This window comes from Zingiber officinale, chromosome 3B (genome assembly GCF_018446385.1).
Source record: "Zingiber officinale cultivar Zhangliang chromosome 3B, Zo_v1.1, whole genome shotgun sequence".
In the NCBI taxonomy this organism is placed as follows: domain Eukaryota; kingdom Viridiplantae; phylum Streptophyta; class Magnoliopsida; order Zingiberales; family Zingiberaceae; genus Zingiber; species Zingiber officinale.
The window spans coordinates 1033337-1059036 of NC_055991.1; the positions used below are offsets into that span (position 1 = coordinate 1033337).

At 41.3% G+C, this 25700-nt stretch overlaps 2 protein-coding genes across 5 annotated transcripts; both read right to left on the reverse strand.

The window, feature by feature from the left end:
• Positions 1-11552: 11552 nt before the first annotated feature.
• Positions 11553-13304, reverse strand: LOC122055393. The gene has a single exon (XM_042616814.1). It carries the CDS (start codon positions 13087-13089, stop codon positions 11722-11724), a length of 1368 nt encoding a protein of 455 aa, XP_042472748.1. The 5' UTR covers positions 13090-13304; the 3' UTR covers positions 11553-11721.
• Positions 13305-15799: 2495 nt separating this feature from the next.
• LOC122055394 (protein WHAT'S THIS FACTOR 1 homolog, chloroplastic) lies at positions 15800-21598 on the reverse strand. 4 transcript variants are annotated; one of them, XM_042616818.1, is made up of 4 exons: positions 17331-21598; positions 16643-17221; positions 16446-16579; positions 15800-16353 (listed from the first exon to the last, which is right to left on the reverse strand). In XM_042616818.1, exon 1 carries the CDS (start codon positions 21576-21578, stop codon positions 20448-20450), a length of 1131 nt encoding a protein of 376 aa, XP_042472752.1. In that variant the 5' UTR covers positions 21579-21598; the 3' UTR covers positions 15800-16353; positions 16446-16579; positions 16643-17221; positions 17331-20447. The 4 variants fall into 4 exon arrangements, with proteins under 4 accessions (XP_042472752.1, XP_042472751.1, XP_042472749.1 ...); XM_042616817.1 differs by lacking the exons at positions 15800-16353; positions 16446-16579 and having other exon boundaries at positions 17152-17221; positions 17495-20505; positions 20591-21598; XM_042616815.1 differs by lacking the exons at positions 15800-16353; positions 16446-16579 and having other exon boundaries at positions 17152-17221; positions 17331-20505; positions 20591-21598.
• Between the last annotated feature and the right edge of the window lie 4102 nt (positions 21599-25700).

Below are 25700 nucleotides of genomic sequence, written 5' to 3' on the forward strand. Positions count from 1 at the left end.
TGCTTTAATCCATAAATGGACCTATGCAGCTTGCATACTCTACTAGTATGCTGTGGATCTACAAAACCCTCAGGTTGTGTCATGTACACATCCTCGAGTAGGTTTCCATTCAGAAACGCGGTTTTGACATCCATCTGCCATATCTCATAGTCATGGTAAGCTGCAATAGCAACATGATCCGAATGGACTTAAACATCGCTACTGGAGAAAAAGTTTCATCATAGTCAATACCATGAATCTTCTTGAAACCTTTAGCTACTAAGCGACCCTTATAGATAAGTCCATCCATGTCAATCTTTCTCTTAAAGACCCACTTACACCCAATGGGTTTTACCCCTTCAGGTGGATCAACCAAAGTCCATACTTGGTTGGTATACATGGATTCCATTTCGGATCTCATGGCCTCTAGCAATTTCTCGGAGTCTGGTCTCATCACAGCTTCCTGATAGGTGGTAGGCTCATCCTCTATGAGCATAACATCATCATGGTCGAACAGAAATGAGTATCTCTCGACGACGTACCCTATCGGACCTGCGAAGAGGTATGTCTACTTGAACGGTTGTTGTTCCTCAACTCCTTGTGGAACAACATCATCCACAACACTTTGTGGTTCCAGTTCAATTTCCATCGAGGCATCGTGCTATTGTTCACATCTTGAACTTCTTCAAGATCGAGCGTGCTCCACTAGTCTTTCTAGAAACAAAGTCCTTTCTAGAAAGACCCCGATCTTGCCACAACTACCTTGTTAACTGGGAATGTAGAAGTAATATCCCTTAGTTTCCTTGGGATATCCGATGAAATAACACTTGTCGGATGGTCCTAATTTATGCGAGACTTGACGTCGATCGTAAGCCTCACAACCCCAAATCCTCATAAAAGACACATGGGCTCTCCCAGTCCATATCCTATATGGTGTCTTTATCACGGCCTTGGATGGAACTCGGTTGAGAATGAAAGCTGCCGTGTCTAGAGCATATCCCCATAGATATGTCGGAAGATCTGTGTGACTCATCATAGATCGTACCATATCTAATAGGGTACGATTCCTCCTTTCGGATACACCATTCCATTGTGGTGTTCCAGGAGGAGTGAGTTGGGATAGAATCCCACACTCAGCTAAATAGTCACGAAACTCATGGCTTAAGTATTCACCACCTCGATCTGATCGAAGTATTTTAATACTCTTGCCAAGCTGGTTCTGTACTTCATTCTTGAATTCTTTGAACTTTTCAAAGGATTCAGACTTATGTGTCATCAAGTACACATAACCATATCTACTGAAGTCATCAGTAAATGTGATGAAGTACCTGTAACCACCTCTAGCAGCAACATTGAAAGGGCCACATACATCACTATGTATGAGTCCTAACAAATCAGTTGCTCTCTCGCTGTGCCCACTAAAGGGAGTCTTGGTCATCTTGCCTCGTAGGCATGACTCGCATATCTCATATGATTCAAAATCAAATGAGTCCAGCAAACCATCCTTATGGAGCTAGGATAAGCGCTTGTCATTTATATGACCTAAGCGACAGTGCTAGAGGTATGTTTGGTTCATGTCATTTGACTTGAACCTCTTGGTATTTACGTTATAGATAGGGCTCTCTAGATCTAGAATATAGAGTCCGTTTATCAGAGGTGCACTACAATAGAACATATCGTTTAAATAGACGGAACAACATTTGTTCTTTATTATAAACGAAAATCCTTTCTTGTCCAAACAAGAAACGGAAATTATGTTCTTAGTCAAGGCAGGCACATAACAACAATCATCTAATTCTAGTACAAGCCCAGAGGGAAGAGATAGATGATAAGTTCCTACAGCAATAGCAGCAACTCGTGCTCCATTGCCTACTCGTAGGTCTATCTCACCCTTTGTCAATGCCCTGCTATTCCTCAGCGCTTGTACATTAGTACAAATGTGCGAAGCACATCCGGTATCTAATACCCACGATGAAGAAATAGAGAGGTTGACTTCTATAACATTTATACCTGAAGTAGAAATCTTATTTCTCTTCTTCTTAAGATCTTCCAGGTATTCTTTGGAGTTCCTCTTCCAGTGCCTTGCTTGTCCTTGATATAGGTGACAAAGATGTTCAACCATATCGTAAGCGCTCATCAACTCATGTTGCTTCTGAAGCTCTGAGTTCATGGTTGCGAGCATAAGACAGGACACATCTAATGCGTCATCTTGATGCTTCTTGTAAGCATCTCGGTCTGCTCGCGTGGCAGTGGCAGGAGGAGCCTCCGGAATGGGCTGCTCCAGAACGTACAGTTTACGTTCTTGGGTGAGAACTATTCTCAGGTTCCTGTACCAGTCCAGGAAATTTGCTCCATTGAGCTTGCCCTTCTCAAGGACAGATCGCAGAGAGAAAATGTTCGTATTTGACGTCATGGTTATCTACAACAGAAAATTTGCAGAAATAAATATCATATTTTTTTAAAATCATTTAATTAGGCCTTTAATTAAATGATGCTCCCACTGAATTCTATAATTCTTGTGGGACAAGATCCACATCATACTAACCCTTGAGTTAGCTTTGGCTAAAACGCCCAAGGCTTAGTATGATCGGTAGGTAACGATTACCAATTACATCTCTATGCAACTCTTGTTTATAAAATCAATATCTGCATTTATATTAAAACTCGAGTTAGCTTTGGCTAATACGCCCGAGAGTTAATATAGATGTGATTTTGATCTATCTTTTCCAACCGTTGGAATAATGCCTATAGTTGACTCGATCCAACCGAGTAACTAGGAATACTCAATCTAATTGAGCTTGTATTCACCCATGCGTTGATAGGCGGGACCAAGATTGTCCCTCCGTACCCTACCAAGATAATATGTATTGCTCTGCTTTGGCAGATTCAACAATACATGTGATCGAGGTAGTGATAGGTATCACGGCACGGTTAGGCATTTAGAGTTGGTTCGATCGAGATCTAATCTAATAAAAAAGGATGCATCTTGTGCACGACTTAGATCTAATCTAATCGCAAGGGTGCATCATGTGCACGACTTAGATCTAATCTAATCGTAAGGCACTAATTAATTAATTACTTATTAAACATGCATCACATAGACAAGCAATTAATTAACTTATTTGTGATTTAGTCATGGCCCTACTACGATCTTCTCAAGCCAATGAGAAGACCGATTGGTCAACCTAGGGTCAACAGCTTCTCCAAGCTCCTCCCTTTGACCACCTTGTGTTGCTCGTGCCCGCCTCGGAACTCCATCTCATGTGGACCCTCCACCGCTCCAATTTGTACATTACAATTTGAAACTCGAGTTACATTAGAGTCTAAATCTAATTTACAACAAGAATATAAGAGAAAGGCACGACGCGCAGGTCGCGAAAAAATAAAAACATAACGGCACGCAGGCCGTATTATGAATTACAACACAATCCAATCATATTGGGTTTTTGGGCCATGACTATCACAAATTTAATATATAATTCAAAATTATATATTTTCATAATTTTCTATAATTTTAAAATAATTTTTTTTACAATTTTACGAGTAAAATTTCCCGGCGGTCCCGTTTAGCGGTTTCGGGTGCAATCATGAACGGATCCCTTGGGGCCCAGGGCAGCGCCTACCCGCGATCTAACCATCGCGAGGGTTTGTTTGCGATCCAACAGCGCAAAACCCGCTGTCCCAAAACGATTTGGGCGAGACATTGCCGTTTCGGAAAAATCTTCCGTGGTTCGTTTAAGCGATTTGGGTGCGATCATGAGCAAATCCCTTGCGGGTTAGGGCAGTACCCTACCCACAATCTAACCATCGTGAGTTGCTCCTTTGCGATCTAATGGCACCCAAGCCCGCTGTCCCAAACGGATTTGGGTAAAACGAAGCCGTTTTGAAAGATCTTTCCGGTAGCCTACAAGTGCCGAGACACTTGTGCTTTGCTTCTACGGAAAAATTACCCATAAAATCATAAAAAACTAATTTTTACAGAAAATCACAGAAGGTTTTTATTTTTCATAAAAATAAAAACAAACTCGTACAAGCCTTGCACGTGGCTCTGATACCACTGTTGGGTTTTTCGGGCCGCGAAAACCGCTTTTCGCGTCGCGGAAACCCCGAATCGCCCAAGCCACGGATCTCGTGCAAGGTAAAACTTTCGAAAAATACGAGTACGAGTTTAAAACACGATCGACTCTTAGATCTACGAGGGAAAAACATTTACCCTTGATGTGTGCCCTTCGTAATCCCGCAATGTCCAAAGGTAGCCGGATCTCGAGACCGTCAAGCGAACGGTCCTCTAGCGGTATCCACACGAACAAGGAGTGGTCTTCTACCACTCAAAGATGGAGAGGAGAACCCACAAGTGTGCTAGCACTTTCTAGGGCTCTCGGATTGGATCTAAAAGGTGAGAAAGGAGAGAAGGGAAAAAGGAACTCATACACTCCTCTAGGTACTCTCCTTTTGTGACCTTCACACCACCTAGTTGCTTGGAATCAACTCTCACTTCTTCTCCACCATGAAGCCACGACCAAAAGCAAGCTAGAGAGAGGGAGAAGCACCCAAGGAAGAAGAAGCATTGAACACCATTCAATTTCACCAAATGAAAACATCTCATCACTTAGTGTGGCCGGCCACCACATGTGTAACCCCCACATTAATGTGGCCGGCCACATTAAGAGGATTAATGGTGTGTAACCTCCATGAGGTGGCACACCATTATATAAGGGGATGATGTGGCATGCTATGTAGGATGAGTCATCCTCATGATGTGGCAATTCATCAAGTCAAACCTTGATGTGTCAACCTCTATTTGGTCAAGTCAAACTTGACCAATGCTCTTCCTTGTTGAGTTAAATCCAAGCTTTGATTCAAGTCAATTTTAATTTAATGAATCTCAATTCATTAATATAAATTGACTCATGAATCAAATTTAAATTAGACTTATTCAACAATTGAATCTAATTGAGTCTAACTCAATAAGTCTAATTTGAATCCAATCTTTGATTCATCATATGAATCTAATCCTATTGGTTCATCATATGAACCTAATCTCCATGCACATGTTCTTTGTGTGTGACCCAATAGGTTCTTGTAACGTTGGCAATGTTATAAACTTTTTAGAAACATAAGCAATGAGCGGCATCTAGCAATACATCATTGCTACCCAAGTTACAAGAAATGTTGAGATCCAACATCACCTTGTGACTACTAATTGTGACTCCTCACAATATGTGACAAGTGTCCTTCTATCCTAGACATCTAGATTGATCAATGTGAGGCATAGACCGTGTCATCCTCTGACCAATCTAAATCTTGAACTCCGAGTAGACTCACTCAATCAAATGAGCTCAATATCTCATATTGACTCATTTGGGTATGGACATACACTTCGTGGTCTCACTCTATCAAGAATATCGATATCTCTCCCGTCATATAGGAGGGATAGATCTCATCTACATCACTCACATTCCTCTGCATAATTTGTTATATACCCAATAATCGCCTTTATAGTCCACCCAGTTACGGGTGACGTTTGACGAAACTAAAGTACATAACTCCTTATGTAGGGATCCATGGTGACTTCAGGTCTAAGGACTAATAGTCATACTAATAGCCACATGAGAAAGTATATGACACTCATATAACGATCCATTATACTTTCTCATGGCGGGTCATTCAGTATACATTCTCTAATGCATACCCATGTGTCAGCTTGATATCTCTATATCCATGACTTGTGAGATCAAGTCATCGAGCTGACCTATATGCTAGTCTTATTGTATTAACATTGTCCCTGAATGTTAATACTCGACTAGGAATGATTTAGAGTAGTGTTCCCTATATCATCTCACTATCGATTCAACTAATCGATTGATATAGGTATGAACGTTCTACTCAAGGACGTTACTATACTTATTTTATCTGACACTAATACAAATAAGCATAATAACCAAAAACCAATGTCTTTATTAATATACAAAAAATATGATATACATGAGTCCATACAATCATCAAATGATTGGCTCTAGGGCTCTAACTAACAACATAAGGGTTGATGCTGATGCACAGGGAGATTGGAAGGAAGGTCAGAACACCACTGGGAGGGCCCAACCAGGGGCTCAGGGGACCTAATGAAAAAGAAGCGAGATTTTCACCCCTTATTGGAAGAAGGCATGTCCTTAAAAAATTTATAATCCGGCCTCGCCTGTACCATGAACACTCCCGGTTCCGAGCGTTTAAAAGAGTAGAAATGGTGAAACAGTTGGACTGCCAACGGAAGTCGGTACACACGACATAAAATGACGGTGCCGCAAACTGCTCTGAAGAAGTTGGGGGCAAATTGAGATATGCAGATGCCAAAATATTCACTCAAGGAAGAGATAAAAGGATGGACAGGAAAACGGAGGCCCCCCATCAGTTGATCCCGGAAAACAGTCATAAAGCCTTCCGGAGGGGATGAAGGATGCTCTGTGGGTGTGGGGATGCGAAGTACGTATTCTTTGCCAAGCCCCAAGTCAGACCGAATAGCGAATAGGTCGTGTTGGTCTATGTCATAAAGGAAACATGAATACCAAAAGACAGCCTTACCGTCAGCCATTATCAAGACAAAGAAGGTCGCAGAAGAGATCAGTCGAGGGGAGGAAGAAGAGCACCAGATGGGAAGAGACAAGAAGGGGAAGGGTGGAGATGCCGGAGAAGTCGAAGCAGCAGAAAAAGGAAGGCAGTCGAAATGCGCAAGGCAATGACTACGGACTGCCTTTAGGGTTTATAAAGGAAGTTCTCCTAGGGAATATCGAAAAGGGATGTCGAGTATCTTTTTGGATGAAGCGCCTAAAGCCGTTCGATTGTCAAGGGACATGTTCCTATGGGAAAGCGTGTACTAAAAGGAGTGGCATGAGCGGTGTCATCATGCATAAGCAATAAAGGCATGGGACAGGTGTCGATCCCCTAGGAGCCGTATTAATGATGGGCGTGATAAGGAAATCATGATATGAGGTGGGAGTACGGAAACGCTTACTACGCGATTTTCTCGAGAGCCGTCGAAGAAAAGTAGCGGGAAAGAAATTCAAATGCAGTAAGGCCAAGGCTGAGTAAGATTTTAATATGGTTATCCTCACAACACCACTAATGGTATATTTTTTGATGATAGACGCAGTCGAAGCTCTTCAAACAATATCCTGGTCGGGAGATCGACCCCCAAGTCGGCAGCATATATCCTGGTCGGGAGATCGCCCCCCAGATCGGCAGCACATATACCCTGATCAAGAGATCGAGCCCTAGGTCGGCAACATTTATCTTGGCCAAGAGGTTACTCTCCAGGTTTGCAATATATATATCTTGGTCAGGATGTGCCTTCCAGGTCGGCTGTCCCAGACTCTCGCCCCAGTGCGAGTTATAAGTGAGCATGGCTCTCACGCCCAACGACCTTCCAGGTTGGTTGTCCCAGACTCTCGCCCCAGTGCGAGTTATAAGTGAGCATGACTCTCACGCCCAACGACCTTCTAGGTCGGCTATCCCAGACTCTCGCCCCAGTGCGAGTTATAAGTGAGCATGGCTCTCACGCCCAACGACCTTCCAGGTCGGTTGTCCCAGACTCTCGCCCCAGTGCGAGTTATAAGTGAGCATGACTCTCACGCCCAACAGCCTTCCAGGTCGGTTGTCCCAGACTCTCGCCCCAGTGCGAGTTATAAGTGAGCATGGCTCTCACATCCAACGACCTTCCAGGTCGGCTGTCCCAGACTTTCGCCCCAGTGCGAGTTATAAGTGAGCATAGCTCTCACTCCCAACGACCTTCCAGGTCGGCTGTCCCAGACTCTTGCCCCAGTGCGAGTTATAAGTGAGCATGACTCTCACACCCAACGGCCTTCCAGGTCGGTTGTCCCAGACTCTCGCCTCAGTGCGAGTTATAAGTGAGCATGACTCTCACACCCAACGACCTTCCAAGTCGGTTGTCTCAGACTCTTGCCCCAGTGCGAGTTATAAGTGAGCATGGCTCTCACGCCCAACGGCCTTCCAGGTCGGCTGTCCCAAACTCTCGCCCCAGTGCGAGTTATAAGTGAGCATGACTCTCACGCCCAACTGCCTTCCAGGTCGGCTGTCCCAGACTCTCGCCTCAGTGCGAGTTATAAGTGAGCATGACTCTCACGCCCAACGACCTTCCAGGTCAGCTGTCCCAGACTCTCGCCCCAGTGCGAGTTATAAGTGAGCATGGCTCTCACGCCCAACGACCTTCCAGGTCGGCTGTCCCAGACTCTCGCCCTAGTGCGAGTTATAAGTGAGCATGGCTCTCATGCCCAATGGCCTTCCAGGTCGGTTGTCCCAGACTCTCACCCCAGTGCGAGTTATAAGTGAGCATGGCTGTCACGCCCAATGACCTTCCAGGTCGGCTGCCCCAGACTCTCGCCCCAATATGAGTTATAAGTGAGTAGGGCTCTCACGACCAACGACCTTCTCGGTCGGGCAATGATCTTTGCGAGCAATATGTCTTATATTCGTCGACGCACCAAGCTGCAAGGCCTATCTGATTGGCGTGTTTAGCTGGTCAAAAAGCAGTATTCAAAGGTTCTGATTGTATAGGAACTCTCGCAGGCCTATCTTCGAGGGGCTCATTGACTATGGTCAAGAGTTCATATGATATGAGGTAACATTGGAGCTACAATAGAAGGGGAATACAAAAAAACAACTACTATTTCATCAAAATCAGAGATACATTCTTTAAGGGTTTACATTGATTCCAGAGCCAGAAGCTTGATCCTTTCTAGTCAGATGAGCTCGGACCTTAATTAGATCTTCCTAAATAAGATCGAGGGCGTGCTTCAGTTGCCCAATGGTCTCGTCTTTGATCCGTCCTTCTTCTTTTAGAAGAGTCACCTCATCTTCATGCTTCATCTTCAAATAAATAATATAGTGCACCTGTCTCTGAAAGTCTGATTGAGCCTTCAGCTTAAGAGCGACTTCGACCCAGGTCCTGGATTTGGCGGCCAACCAGAGGTTCTCCATTTCATGGGCAAGGGACGCTTGGAGATCTCTGCTCGCGATCATCTCCATCAATATTTCTTCTTTCTGAGCCAGTAATTCCGTCAGAGTGGTAATCTGCTGGAGCGAAGCTTCTTCTTTTTGAGACGATAGCTCCAACAGATGGGAGGTCTGTCGAAGCAAAGAAGCAAGTTCGTTAGAGTTGGTGGTAGGCTCCATAAGTACAGAGTATTGTATTAACAAGAGGATAGTTGGAAGCAGCGGATGTTTGAATCTTTTATAAGGAAGGAGAAGGTGAAGAGATTTTCTTGAGACTTGAGGCGACGCTTAGAAGACAAGGTAATATTTATGGGAGGAAAGTACGCTCGGAAGTTGAGGAGTCGGCATGAGCATAGGAAATAGTACCTATCCTGGGAGGATAGGATATTCCCCAAGAGGCAAAGGGGAGACAGGGCAGCAAAGGGTGCGGAAGCCAGGTCAGCTAACACAAGGACGGGGGTCTAGTTAGTCGGACTAGAGCCTCCTTCGACTAGACTTGAGGGGGAGACTTGTGATACGGTGCATATTTTGTGGGGTCGATCGGATGATGTTGTCATGAGTCAAGGCCACAAGTGAGTCAAAAGTCAAGCCTCCGTGGCTGGTCAGCAGTCAAGCTGACATGGAGGTCAGGAGGATCAAAAGTCAAGCCTCCGTGGTCGGTCAGCGGTCAAGCTAATGTGGAGGTCAGGAGGGTCAAAAGTCAAGCCTCCGTGACCGGTCAGCGGTCAAGCTGATGTGGAGGTCAAGAAGATTAGAAGTCAGGTCGCCGTGGCCGGTCAGCAGTCAGGCTGACAGGGATAGCCGAGAGGTCAAAAGGCCAGCTTACGTGGTAAAAGTTAAAGTCTCAGCGGATAGGGTGGTCAAAGGAGGAGATTATAAGACCAGCCCTAACAGTAAGTAATAAACGGGCCCGCGGCCCAGGTACAACTAGCGGGCAGGTCGGGACATCCAAGACAAGGATAGGAGGTCTGCTTACAGACCCAACGTGCAGGTCGGAATAGCCGAGCCCAGGATCAGAGGTCTGCTTACAGACCCAGCGTGCAGGTCGGAACAGCCGATCCAAGGATTAGAGGTCTGCTTACAGACCCAGCATGCAGGTCGGGACATCCGAGCCAAGAATCAGAGGTCTGCTTACAGACCTAACGTGCAGGTCGGAATAGTCGAGCCAAGGATCAGAGGTCTGCTTACAGACCCAGCGTGCAGGTTGGAACAGCCGATCCAAGGATTGGAGGTCTACTTACAGACTCAGCATGCAGGTCGGGACATCCAAGCCAAAGATTAAAGGTCTGCTTATAGACCCAGCGTGCAGGTCGGAACAGCCAAGCCCAGGATCAGAGGTCTGCTTACAAACCCAGTGTGCAGGTCAAAACAGTCGAGCCAAGGATCAGAGGTCTAGATACAAACTCAGGGTGCATATCGAGATGTGTAGACCAGAGATAGCAGACAAAGTATATAAAAGCAGGACGAGCCCAGATCTCGGAACACAGGTTCGACGGTCAGACACTACAAGACAAATCAGCCATGGAATCGTAACTGCTTGTCAGAGAGAATAATCAAAGTGTTAGGGAATATGCCAATAGTCGGGGCTCCATACACCTTCGATTTTGCCGCCAGCCTATCAAGAAAAGCCACGTGTCAATTACCGCCAGACAAAGCCTGACAGCCGACATTCCCTGACACCCGTCAGACCTAGAAACTTCCGTTGCAGTATAAAAAGGGATGTCTTGTCCCTTATGCAGGTACGCTCACTCGTCATTTCTCACTAGTCTCTACTTTTCGTCCTTTCTTTGTGATTTCTGGGAAAAAATTACCTGACTTGAGCATCGGAGAGCCTGGCCCGGGGACTTTTTCCCTGGTTTCTGGTCTCTAACGACTGGTAGATCCGTCTGAGTGTGCGCAGGGTAACAGCGTCATCGCCCTAATCATTTTTAGCCGTCAGCCGCCCGTGTGAACCTTTTCAAAGGGGGGTACCAGGTAGATTCGGCACTTCGACAACTCTCCGTCAACTTTCCGCACAACAAGACCCGCCTTCATCCGACTCAACTTCCGGACGGGATCAGTACGTAATTTTAAAATTAGAGTGTGATTTGGATATTTTAAAAAATTTATTCTTAGGTAATTTTTAAGATATTTATTAATACAAATAGTAATAAGGGATTCTCTTTTATTTTGTTTAAATAAATAAAGCCATATATTAATTATTAAAATTTAAAATTTTGAGTAAACGAAGATCTTAAAATTATCAAAATACTTTTTTTATTTAACTTCTTTTCGAAAGTACCAATTTGAAATTTTAAGGGAAAAAAACTATAATGATATTAAGGGAAAATTTTGATGTAAAAAATGCACTAAAATTTTAAAACTTATCGTTTCACTCATTTTCCTTGTAGCAAATTTTATCATTTTTTATATTTCCCCTTGGTATTTTAAAACAATTACAAGATCTAGAGCTCCCAAACATATTATATCACCTCTTAACTATCAATAAATTTAATTCAAATGATTACTTTATGTTGTCTTTCTCAAACTTTGTTTTCCAATTCAATGACCTAAATTGCTTAATGAAATTCATAGTAAGGAGTGGATATTCTATAAATTTTATTAAGAAATAGAAAATAAGTAGACTCGAATAATTTATTTTTACAATATTGTAATATTTGATTCTGCCCCCTCAATTTCTGAAAAATATTGAAATTTCTACCAGACTTGTGAGTCAACTCGGCACGCCGGAGCCGACTACTGTCGACGAGCCTTCGGAGGCCGCCGGCTCTGCCCCTGTCCGTCTCCCTCCGCCGCGATGGTGGAGGATGAGCATGCCAAGTCTCCCAAGAAAGGAACCGCGGCGAGTGTGCTGACGTGAGGCACATAGTAGTGCCCCGGTGGTCCGGCAGGAGCCGCCGCTGTTCGCACCTGCTTGCTCGCGAGGTCGACTGCCACCAAATTACCCTCCGCCCAAAGCAGAATTTCCATCTTCGCTCCTTGGAACCTCAGCGGCCATGGCCGCTGCTTGAGCGCCACTCTGCCGTCTGGCTCCACCTCCCACAGTTCGTTCCCCTTCATCTTCTCTTCTTCCGCCGCTTCATCTTCATCGTCTGAGCCATAAGAACTGACATCGATGATGGACAAGGACTCTATCCATACCCACTCGTCGAACTCGCCTAGCAGTTTGTAGACCTCCACAGAATCGTACGTCACGGCGACGCAGTACAGTCGTCCGACGCCGCCCATTTCTCCGATCTCCCACAGCGTGCTCGCCCGGTGTCCCATTGGCCAGGGAACCATCCGAACGCTGTCCTTTTTCGGATCGTATTTGATTACCGTGAGCATCGTCGTCCGCCAGTAGACCACGCCGCCAGCGACGACGCCGGAAACCGCGCACACAGATTCCGCCGCGCAAGTCTCGTTGGAGACCCACCATCCTCCGGCGGACGAGGAGAAGGTCTGGAACCCGATGATGCCGCAATCGTCGCCGATCCGGAAGGGGATCACGATAGAGAAGTCAGGGCGGAAGTTATAGACGCTAGGGGAAATTACGAGGACGGCAGGGGGTTCCGGCCCGGGGTCGCAGGGAGGGGAGGGGACGGCGATCCAGGCGGCGTTGATCGGGTTGCAGACATAGTAGGTGAGCGAAATTTGATTGAAGAAGAGGACGAGCCCATGGGAAGAGAATAGGACGGAGCAGTGGGAGGCGTCGGGGAGGAAGGAGAGAACGGGTTCAGGGATCATGTGAGCGGCGGCGGGGAGAAAGTGGGCGTAGGTGGCGGCCGCGCCGTGGCAGGGGCGGAAGAAGGCGCCAGAGATGGATCGGTGGGTTAGGGATTGGGTGTGGGCGAAGATGGGGGAGGAGACGAAACTGGCCCAGGAAGGATCGACGGCGCGGAGGCGGAGGAGGGATCGGGCAGGAAGGTGGTAGAGGACGCAGTCGCGGACGATGTCCGCCAGGGGCTTGTTGATCTGGCGGTGGAGCAGCTTGATGCGAGCGCGGAGGCGGTCGAGGGCGGCGCTACGTCGGCTGCGGGAGTAGTAGAGATCGGTCTCGGAGTCATCATGATCCTCGGCTGAGATTTCGCCGGCGTCGTCCCCGTTTACGTCGTCGTCGTCCATGCGTCCGCCGAGCTTGCTCTGTTTACTACTTTGGAAAGTTAAGTACTTTTTAAATCACCCGTAGACGAAGACGATAGTCCCCTCCCCTCCGCACGAATCTTAGAGCAAATCCTACGTTTGCAATAAAGAACCAAATATTACTATTAAAAGAAACGAAAATAACAAATCTGGGCCTCCCGTTATTTTGAATATATCGTATCGTATATTGGTATGATCGATTTTGTGTTACAATCGCCAAACAACAACAAGACGACATTTAACATACAGGGAAACGTAGCGCCGAAGTAATGAAATCTAAAGGCAAAGATATTCCATGCGTGTGTTGACTTGATGAGTAGACTTGACCTAGCTCCGTTCATACATGGTGGATACGTGGCACCGAAGCAAAGGCAAAGATATTCCTTTCATGGGCTGTGTAGACTTAATGGGAGGCTTGACTTTGACCCACAAGTCTCCCCTTCCATAAAATTTCCAGTCTCTCAAATGGATCGGTGCAAGAGAAGCATAGAACAAGTTACGTATTTAAAATAATGTATCATCAGTTGCGTCTTTAGTGGAAAGTAAATTAGATAACGAGGTAAATTTTTATAGGATAAATCCATATAGCATATAAGAGTCGACGTGAGAATTGAACCCTTGTTAAATGACAGCATATCCTATTGTTTACTGGAACACCATGTATGAGTCAATTTATTAAAGAAAAATATGATAACTCTTATCACAGATGGTCCCATACCTACAAGTCATTCTGCATCTATCTTAAAATTGACCTTAAAATATATTAGAGCAACCCATACAATTATCAATTGTGCCATCCATAATGGCTCCGGGATAAAGTTGAGTTGATTAATGCGGGATAGAGTTGTTACAATAGGAGAGGTAAGGATTCGAATCTCGGTAAAATCGAGGAAAAAGTCCTCTCCTGTACTAGCCAACTATAACTTCTCGATTTATTTCTTCATTGATAATCATGGGGCCGACCGTGTGGAGTCATTGAGGGTTGCTACAATTGTGTCACCCATAAAATATGGAGTGTTTGGTTAAAATTTGTCAATTGGAATGATAATAAATTTGAGTACGGGTCAATAGAATAAAAATCAGGATTGCATTATCATGTTTGTCTCAAATTCTGGAATGAATATTATTATAATTGATAATATTTATTTTGAATTAACATCACTAAGAAGAATCAAATAAATTTTCAATTTTACCATTACTAGTTTAATGCTTTAAAAAAATAATTTCTCTATTTTTTAAAAACTTATCGAAGGGGTACCTAGTGGTGAGCATGGGGAGGAGATGTGGCGGTTCGTGATCCCGTCGGAATACCTAGACCACCAAACCTTCACGAAGCTACTAGGGAAGGTGAAGGAGGAGTTTGGGTTCGAGCAGGAAGCAGGGGTGTAATCGAGCCGAGCCGAGCCGAACTCTTAGATGTTTGAGTTTGGCTCGTTTATAATCGAGTTGAACTCAAGCTTTATTTAACGAATATATTCATGGCTCACGAGCTTATTCGAGCTTTTATCGAACCTAAACGAACGTAATAAATATAAATTATAAATTTAAATATTCATTAAAAACTAAATTATATATTTTTTAAAAAATTATAATATTCTTATTAAAATTTATAATTTTATTCTAATAAATAAATTTAATATATTTGTCTATGTTTTTCATAAATAGAGTGTAAAATCTATAAATTCAATATCAAAAGTATTATTTTTTATTTAAAAGTTGATTTATGAGTTTAACGAACATGTTCACGAACTAACGAGCCGAATATTGTGAAGCTTGAGCTTGGTTTGTTTATCTTAACGAACCTCATTAAACGAGCTTTTATCGAATCGAGATTCGAATAGTTCACGAGCGGCTTGTTCACTTAGCAGGAAGGGGTGCTTCGAATCCCTGGTGAGGTGGTGGCATTCGAGAGCGGACTCAGGGCAGTGTTCGGTGTCATTCGAGAGCGGGTTGCGAACAGAAGAGAGGAGGGATGCGATGGAAAATATTAGATTAAGAGCATTTTTGGTATTAAGGGAAAATTTCATTGTCCAATTATAAAAAAATCATTCATTGATTTTTATATTTTTATTCTTATAATCCAAATATTAATAATGACAATCATTTATTTTTATTTCCATTCCCACCCTTATTACCAAAAACAAAGGTCCCCTTATTTTCAATAAAAGGATCGATCAATCCAACTATGCTAAAAGTCATTAGATATGACTTTTTTGGATTTTATTTAATAGATCTACTTGGTCATCATGGTGTGTTTCATGTATGTTGATGTTTGTCAAAGTGCCTTTGTCAAGTGCGGAGACATTTATTAATTGAGGTATCGAGTTTTAACTCTCTTACATGGTAAAAGATAATTCACTCGTCCTTAGTATCTCCGTCAAGATATGAGAGAGGTTATACTCGATCACGTCAAGTTTCGATTCCAAGACTTCATGTGACAACACCCCATGCTTTAATTATCGCATCACCCCAAGAGGACGAATTTGAACCCTCTTAGTAACATATTAATGTTGCCTGCGATGCCGTGTCTCAGCCCACTTAATAACAATGTGGTACTATATCTCTCCAAAAAATACAATTCTTATGTAATATTTAATTGCAACCAAAATCTAATCTTCTCGTGGTTTTATTAAGGCGATGAATACTTCGAGGGAAGGATGCAAGAGAAGGCGAAGGGAGCTAAGAAAAAACGTTCGGAATAAACAAAATCCTATCATTCGGAATTATTTATCATATTTTACATCCAAGAAAAAGGTTAAATAAACCAGAAATCTATTTCAAATTGTAAAATATTAACGAGGCATGTTCACGAGGACACTCGCTCTCTTGCTGCTGCTGCAAGGTCGCCGGCGCGCACGCCGCGCACACGCAGAGATGCCGGCACGGCAGCAGCACCACCGATGGCTCTGCCTCGCAGCACGATCGACACGCGCTCTTTCGCATTGTCCTGCTCGCCGCCTCGGCCTCGTCATCGCCGCGGCAACAGGCCGACTCCGTATCGTCGACGGCGGCGGCCGCGATTCCGCGGTGGAGGTCGCAACGGAGCACGCCCGCGACGGCTTCGAGGCTCAGCGTCACATCTCGCCACGTCTGGGCCTCCGCGCGAAGGTGATGGACGCGCTCCTCCAACGCCCGGCTCAGACACTTCTTCTTCCCAATCTCGTCCTCCTCCGCCTTCAACAGCCGCGCCACCACGAGGATTCGCCTCAGGAACAGATTCCGCCGCTCCACGCTCACCTTCTCTCCCTTCCACATAAATAAAAAAGCCAACTTTGAGCCGAAAATGGATCATCGATTCAAGAAAGCTTCAGTCAATGCGATGCTACAGAATTAATTACTTGGAGGAGGAGGAGATGATCGAATCCGTGCATGATCTGTTGCTGAATGTGGAAGTAGATACGTTGGTGATCAAGAGATCGAACTCCATGAGAGATGCATAATGTTGTGGCCGACCTTATTGACCTATGCCATTCTGCAAATAACATTAAACAAAATTGAAGGAAAAACATCAGCATAATTATAATACTTTCTTTACCTGTCGTCGATTGTTATCATATAAATACTTGTATTGCAGCACTGCTCTTCCAGATTTTGATCGTTCGTCTGCTTCAGTGCCAGTTTCCACAGCTACACAGACTATCAGAGAAGTGCTCTGCTTTGTTAATTTAAAGCAACATGTAGTTGTCCCTACACCTCCAAGTTCCTCATGATCATTGCCCACTGTCATAAAGGAAGCAAATTAAAGTAGAGGTGGGTAGAAAACTGAACACCAAAGGGCAGCGTAGACAGATCTATAGATCCGCAACATAGTACAATTACTGCTCACTTCGAGTTCAACGTAGTGCTGAAGTCACAGTTCTTGAAAGCTACAGATTGGACGCCAATTATCTAGAGGGGCACGAAATCGATCGGTTCCACAGATTGATCCTGTATCCAGTTTCAAATCGTTGCCAAAAGGAAAAGCACCCTTTTCTCCTTGTTATCCTCCATTACCTGCACCTTTTGTCCTTGTTCTACTCCACTTACTCTCTCCTAGTTTCTTTTCTCATGCCATATTGCATCATCTTGTCCTTGTGTAGGCATCATGTTTCAAATCAAAAGGGCCACAATTATTCTGCAAAAAACATCAGCAATCATGAAGTCAGATTTACATAGTTATACGTTATCCTAGACAAGCTCAATCTAAGAAAAATAATAGAAGTTTTCTAGGCATAAACTCCTACCAGATGCCCTATTGTATTTGCTAGAGACAGTGGTAATGATATGGAGGTATTTTTCAAAGATTATAACCAACTATGCTGTCCTCTGAATCATTGAGCTTTGAGTTTAATGAACTGCGAGGAAAATAATGCTGGGCCAGATAGTGGAGAAATGTTATTCCATCTACCTGCAACATAGTGAAGTGAAAAAATGCTGGCCACATTTTTGCCCATCTCCATTACTAGTTTCCTTTTAAGTTGATGGCATACAGCCTTGAGCACAGGTAAGCGTTGTGCTCTAGATTTCATGATCTGGATATGTGGATTCATCATTATAGTGACCATCCACGAGTCATAAAGTTAGGTGTTGGTATTGACAGTTGATACTGTAATAATAGAAATCATACCTGTGAAGAACCATCATGCTGTATACAACAAGTACAAGACAAAGTTAGGTTTGGTAGAACTATTTCAACTAGCCTTTGATGTTGTGTATAGAATAACTTTTTGCTAGAGAATTGTGACGTGAATCCTTGGGTTATAGCAAGGAATATCAATGAAGAAAATTGTAAGAAAAAATTATGTCTATTAGGTTCTGAACTCTCAATTGATGCACATACCATGCATCTTGCACATCAAATGCAATTTATCACTTCTAAGGAGCTACTTATATTTAAAAAATTATGCACTTATAATCAACAAGGATACAGTATCTGATGTGATTAAGTCATCTTTCACTTGAAATGATTCAGAAACTGCATCTAACTGTATTAGATCAAAGAAATGACATAACGATGTTTAAGAAGATACTAATCCAGCTACCAGCGACTTCACCTTAGTCATGATTTTAGCCTTAAACTTGATTTGCTTCATACTTACATCTCCAAGAAAGCTGACCAATTAAAGAATGCATTTTTCAAAGGAAAAAAAACAAGAAGAAGAAATGGCAGGCAGAGGTCTGCGCTGTAATAAGATTGAAGATATCACGTTATATACAACAAGTAAACAAAATTTAGTTGTATCATGACATAGATAGTATAACAGACTATAAAAATATACCATCCATCCAATAAAAACCAGATCTATATATTACCCTTTCTTACGACACTACATGCTCATGCTGAGGCAGAAAAACAAAACCAACATCAAAAGATGGAATTATAAATGATCATAAATGTGTGCTGAATCAATGAGTATAATCTTCTTATAAACTGAAAAAGGTCCTTTCATGCTCCAATATAATGTAATTTCATATGATCGAGTACATGTTCAACAAGAAGTTGCACGAGAACTCTTTTCACATCCTATGGTAATGAGTTCATGAATATTCATGCCATTGTATCTCATAGATCATGGTTAGATACATATATTTCATTGTGTTCCCGCCATGGAGTAAAAGGAGATGAATCTATATTGATTGATCATCCAGATCTTAATCATATTAGTATAGGAGATTTCAAAAAAGTTGTCTGTATCATCAAGTTAACAAAGGTAAAATTGCTTCACTTCATTGAGCACACTACGAATTGTTGCGTTGGATTAAAAAGGTAGTTAAAATCTACTATAACTAGGTGATCAAAGTGCGTGGCTGCCTCATTCCTGCCGTGATTATTCACCTAACTTAAAAGCCGGCATATCTGGAAAACAAGTCTTCATATTCGCACATAAAGCACATAAATCAGTCTAAACATCACAACCATGTTTAGTAACTATTTTTTCCCCTCTTCATGATGCTCAAAAATGGTGTTTTCTGTAGAATATGATTTTTTTTTCCTAGCGAGATTGTCACTAGTAGTTTCAACCAACTCTAACTATAGAGATGAATTTGCATTACTGGTTGTGTAAACTTCTTATGTTGATGTTCTCTCAAGTCTGGTATTGTAATTGAGAAGGAACTAAAGGTACCACTCTCTATCCAAGTAGGACAAGTTGCTTTATGATGAGAATAGAAAGTTCATCATTCAGTTTTATCTCCACAATTTGTTCAAATTGACGAAATAAATATCAAAGATAATTTTTCAGTAAATGATGGGGTTTGGATGATAAACTGAAATCTATAAGTTGGAATAAAAATATACTAATATTTACCAATTTATGCATTAAATATAGATGAAAAATTTTAATCCCTATAAGATACAATTTTTGAACTTTGGGTTTTGACTTCTAAGTGTTAGCATAGTAGCCAGCAAAGTTATATTGATTAGTAAACAAACAGTGACTACACTAGATCCATTCGAAAAAGAAAAAAAATGAATGAGGTAGAATTACCATATTCGAGAGTTTATATCTTTCGCTAGAGATTCTAAGAGGACTACTGAAAAATACAAGTGGCGTTATAATTGTCCCAACCAAATCATCTGCTTCCAAGTTCCAACGAAATGCCATTTCTTGATGATTTTTTAAAGTACACCGGCTTCACTTATGCTTGGATTAAGTAATCATGTGCCTCAGTAGAGTATATAATTGTCCTAATTCCAAGATGAATTTGTTCTTGATCAAGGCAATTTTCAATGATGGTGCAAGTACAGTCATGATTTAGTTAACAAGATATTCTAATATGATAGAGGTAGGGAAATGCATGAACAACAATGTGTGTCAGACATTTAGTTTGTTATACATCCTCCGCAAGGAAGACAAACTCATCCATATTTCATTCCTAAACTCCATGATTCAAGAGTATTTGTACTACTGGTAAAAACAAGTCATAAGCATTTCAATATTCACTCTAAAATACTGTGGCATTCACTCTACAATACAGTGATATTTTTCATACAGAAGCTACTCTGAGACAATGATGAGACCAAAAAAAATATGCATGCAAATGAGTTGTGGAATCAGTATTTCCAATGATATAAGCAATATAATTGGTATGAGTCTCATAGCCTTAGAACTACAGTATATAGTTCCATATATAACCACAAGTTGTTCCAAGAATCTAGGTTATCAATGCTAGTACGCAGTTCAATTTTAATTTTTTATCATCTCATAAAATTTAGCCTACTACGGCATGAATAACATGTCCTAGTGAGGTTATCTACCAGACAAGAAGGATAGATTTGAGCTGAGTGGAAAGCCAATATTATCAAGCCAGCAGATAAATAATAGACATCAAGACAGCAATGTGCCCTCACAACAGTCAAATCAAGCTGGTAATGCATTTTGCAGATCAGGGCTAGGCCTTCCAATGAGTGCCACAAACCTATCACGGAATTGCAACAGAGGGCATTTTTCAATAAGATTGAATCCATCATAAGCTTCTTTAAGGAAGACAGTGCTATGCGCACCCTTATTTGTGATATAGAAAATTCCATGATTCTTAACCAAGCAAAGCAACAGTCTGCAAGGCAGCTGATACTCATTATGGAATGCATCCAATTTATCAGATGTCAAACGCTTTTCCATGGTCAAACTCAGCAATTCATGCAACACAGCCACCGCCCTCTTCCTCGCCTGTGGAGTGGCAAGCTGGACACTCCTTGCGTTCAAATAAGGTGAAGGAAACGCCATCTTTTGCCACTTAACCATTTCCTCCAGGTAATGCTTGTTCGCCCGAAAGCCAGCTGCAAACTTCAATTTGAAAGCAAACGGCCCGACGATGTTACCATCTCTAGGAACTACCTTGGTCTTCATCGGAGCACTAGCAAGGTCCACTTTTTCCTCACGAGCAGTGACCGCCAAGGAAGAATCCCAGGTCTCCAGGCAAAGGTAGTCCATCCCGTTAACCTTCCTGACAGAAAAGAAGTCGGGGTACTTGGGAATCAACCAAGCCTTAAAATCAGGAGGCAGGCCGAGGTCGGACTCGATGAGCTCGATCTTCTCCAAGGGGATCTGGCAATCCATCGACATCATGAGAAGCTTCCTCAGGTTCCTCACCACGATGGGCTCCATCATCTCCCTAGCGCAGGCCTCTTGGGCGGAGACCCTCTCGGCCTTGTCGGTGAGGCGGACGGAGATGGGGGTGCGGGAGACAGATCCGCCGGAGACTTTGAATACGGATGGGTGCCGCTCGATGAGGGAGAGGAAGTTCCACTTCTGGACGAAGCCAACCTCCTTCTCGAGGTCGCGGAGGAGGATGGAGCGGTCCCTGCGGGCGGTGAGAATGGAGCAGAGACGGAGAAGGAGAGCCGGCTTCTTCTGGAGGTCAACATATTTGTCAAGCTCGAGGACGCGATGGTACACCTTCTTCTTCGGTCGTCGGTCGGCGGCGTAGGAGAAGGGTTGGGATTGGAGGCGGACGGCAAGGAACGAGGCATCGATTCGACTCCGATACATTTTTTTTTTTTCAATTTTTTTAGTTTAATTCTTTGATTAAGATTGATTTTCGTTTTAATAGTGGACTGGTCTTTAAAATTCAATAAGAGCATCCACAATCCTATAATATTATAATATTTATCATCTTATCAAAAAAAAGGCATATGATTCACTGTCACATACTCTTATAACATTAATACTCATTATTCACTCACTCATTTTAACATTATATCATATTAAATAAATATGTTTTAAAATATTTAAATTATTATTATTATTTTTAATAATAATCTTACGTTTAAAAATATAATTTTATTATGTTTCAAAAATAATATTAATTTTTAAATATATTTATTAAATAAAATAGATATTTATGAGAAAACGAAATTACAATGTTAGGAAAACGAAATTATAAAATTGGGAAAACGAAATTACAACTGAACACTTAAAATTATAAAATTGGAAAAATGAAATTACAACTGAACACCTAAAATTACAAATGAACGTTAAGTAAACAATTTAGATATTCCATCTTGACATAATATCCTTGCATAGGCATTCATGTATGATAAGCTGCTCCTTTGTCATCTGCGAGGTGTCTTTGTTCAATATTTCGTACTCCTTCAACTTCAAACGACGATTCTTAGCTTCGGATTTGGACAATGCAGCTTTTGCCTTAATCTCCTCTACTTCGAGTTGTTTTTGTTTCAAATCGACTTCGGACTTCTTCACGCTTGTATACTCAGTGAACTTTGTGATAATATTATTATAGTTTACTCTCAGATCCTCCATGGTCGATTTTACTTAGTCTTTTCCCTTTCTTTTTGCTGTCTTTTGCCCCATTGGACGAGTATCTTCATAATCTAGGTCTATACTCACATCTTGGTTGGAGGAGGTGTTGCTTGCTCCCGACTCTGAGGTCCTCGTCTTCTTTGTCGCCATAAAGTGATCAGCGGACTGTGGAGTAAACATTGGACGGTCTTTGACAATTCTCCACACATGTTCGAGATTGAATGCAACACCATTGTTTTCGGATAGATATTTTTCGTACGCAAACCTCAATATATCTTCATCACTGTGACCATTTCGATATGAACTATAAATACTATTATAATTTGCGTTGAATCGAAATACCTTCTTTTGGATTGTATTGTGTCAATGTGACCGTATAACATTTGCACTTCTGGTGTTTGAACATAGGGGAAGATTCTTATTGTAGTAGCTTGCAACTCGTCCCCAAAAAGCATCCGCCTTTTAATCATTGTCGATTATTGGATCATCACTGATAGTGACAAAACTTCTCGCTAAGACTTCGTCTTCAACCTTTGTCCAACTTGAACGCTTTCTTGTACCCTCAGCATTTGAAACCGCCTTTTCTAAATTAACCACCTCAATTGGGGATTCACGGTCGGAAAGTTGAGTTTCTGGAACAAAAGTCGGAGTTGCGGGTTCATTCAACATCAAAGGAGTGAAAGACATACCAATTGTGTGCAGGGTACCATATCCATGAACAACCGACGGTGTGAAATATGGATGACTCATGCCTCAAGGGGCATAATTCAGATAATTCATAAAATTTCCAAAACCTTGGAAATTTTGAAGATTTTGTGGAGGAAATGACATATTGGAAAATGGATGTGAGTATTGATAATTTGGTGGAATTTGTGGATTTGGGGAAGATGAATATTCTTGCGAGTTGTTTGTAGAATTCAAGAAATTTGTAAAAAATGTCCTATTATTTTCATCCATTTCGGATAGAAAACAAGATGATAGGAATTTGAAAAAATAGATGGGAGAGAATTTAAAGAGTATAATTGAAAGAGTAGTGAGTTGGAATGAAAATATGTGTGCATATTGATGCTTATTTATAGATGAAATTTCGAACTAGCCGTTAAAAAATAACCGTTAAATAACTAGCCGTTATTTAATTTTTAATTTAAAATTTTACATTTAAAAAAGCCATTATTAAAAAAAGTCATTATTTAACAAATTTTTTTTTATTAAAAACCCGTTACATTTAAAACTAACCGTTATTAAAAAAAAAAAAAGTTTACACATTTGCCCTGGCCCACCCCATGCAACTTGAACGCGTTCAAGTCATTAATTTTAACGTGAGAACTTGCAACGCCGCGTTAAAAGCTACAGTGCTATTGATCCACAAGAAATTCTCGCTCCACGTGACGTGAGCCCCCTCCAATTAATTGGGTCGTTCCATTACTCTTAAATTGGGCCATTTCAGACCTGTGATCCATCAATATATAGGCTATGATTATTTAACCGGTGGCAAAATATGAAATCATCACCTGAGCAATCTTTATATTACGAGTCCACACCCTCTAGAAAGGGATAAATTATAAAGATTTATTCAGCCTTAGCCGAGCGGTCTTCCAAGACAAGGAGCATGAGACAACCCAAAACAATATTTACACCTACTAAGAATCAAACCATGCCTTACTTGTGGCAATCCCTGCTTGAATACAGCTCGGCTACACCCACAAGGTAACTTATTATTATTTAACGATAAAAGAAAAAAATATATATATCATTTTACCCTTTTAAAATTTATCATTTTTAATATGACCTCTGAGATAAGGTGTAATTGATTTATGCCTCTTTGATCGGTTACCTCAGGATTAATCGGTGGATATCTAGTGTAAACTAAAAAAACAAATATGTCTCCTTATGATCTATTTACTAGAGAGAGCGGAAAGTAAAATTAAGGAAAAGTTTCCACAGTGAGAAAGTTTTCATCGTTTATTTCATTAAAATTTTAATAATGAAGAGAAATGCAAGATCCATCAACGGATAGCTTTAGAGTCAAAATCAATCATCTAAAAATCGAGTGAAAGCAATGGATGGAAAATTTTTATTTTAATATGAGAGAGAAGATAAAATTTCATTTTAATTTAAAAAGTAGAGAGAAAAATTATTATATACAGATGAGAAAGACTAAAAAAATTAAATTTTAATCACGCCAGATAACCCACGCTAGATTTCGCTCACGGTCGTATACAAAGCGTCACTTAGCCTATATATATATATATAAAGCATAAATGATGAAGATCCCTTATTCAGAAATTGACTTCGCTTTGCTACACTTGATCTTAGCGAAAGGGTCGAGAAAGGTATATATACTTTCTAACGTCCGATCCAAGATTTTTATAGAAATTTCTCTACTCGCGGTGTTACCAATTCTAAGATGTGAGAATAAAGAAAATAATGAAAGTGCGTATTTTTTTTATATAAAAAACAACATGAGAAAATTACTAATAAGTCTTAAAATTATTTTTAGTGTAAAAAGAAAAAAAATACCATTAATGTAATTTCATTTTGGGCTTCACAAAAATTAGTTAATAAAGAGATTATATATATATATATATATATATATATATATATATATATATATATATATAATCGCCCAAGATAGCTAGAGTGAACAGGTAACGCTCCTTTATAGAGAGAGAGAGTGTGTGTGAGATATGCTATAGATGGTGTGCTATGTGACCGTCCGAGCCATAGTGATTGAGGCGCTTGGATGATTCAGGTGCCTCAATTCATTTTTTATTTTTTTAAAATCAATTTTTCATTAAATCCCCTAAATATAGATATTATACTCTGTGAGCATCTAATTTTTTTTTATTTTAAATTATTTTTTAGCTTTAACACTATAACTCAACGTCTAAACCCTAAGGGTGTGTTTGGTTCAAGTTATCATGTATAACCTTGGTTATGTAATTACCAAGTAATCACATAACCAAGGTTAAGGGGAATAAAACATAACCAATGTTGTTTGGTTCAACCTAGGTAATACAATAAAAACTTGTTTGTTTGAAAGTTTTAATAAATAACCTAGTTTAATATTTTACTATATTACCCTTAGTTACAAAACCAACTATATATATATATAGTATTGATACTGTGCGTGACGCGCACAGTGCGCGACGCGCACAGTGCGCGACGCGCACAGTGCGCGACTGTGCGCGTCGCACACAATATCAGTGTTTTTTTTTATTTTTTTTATTTTTAAATTAAAAAATTTCTTTACGATTTTATTTATAGGGTTCAGGCTTTGGGTATAGTGTTAAAGTTATTTTTTTTAAAGATTTTACCTATAGGGTTTAGGCTTTCTAATTAGGTTATAGT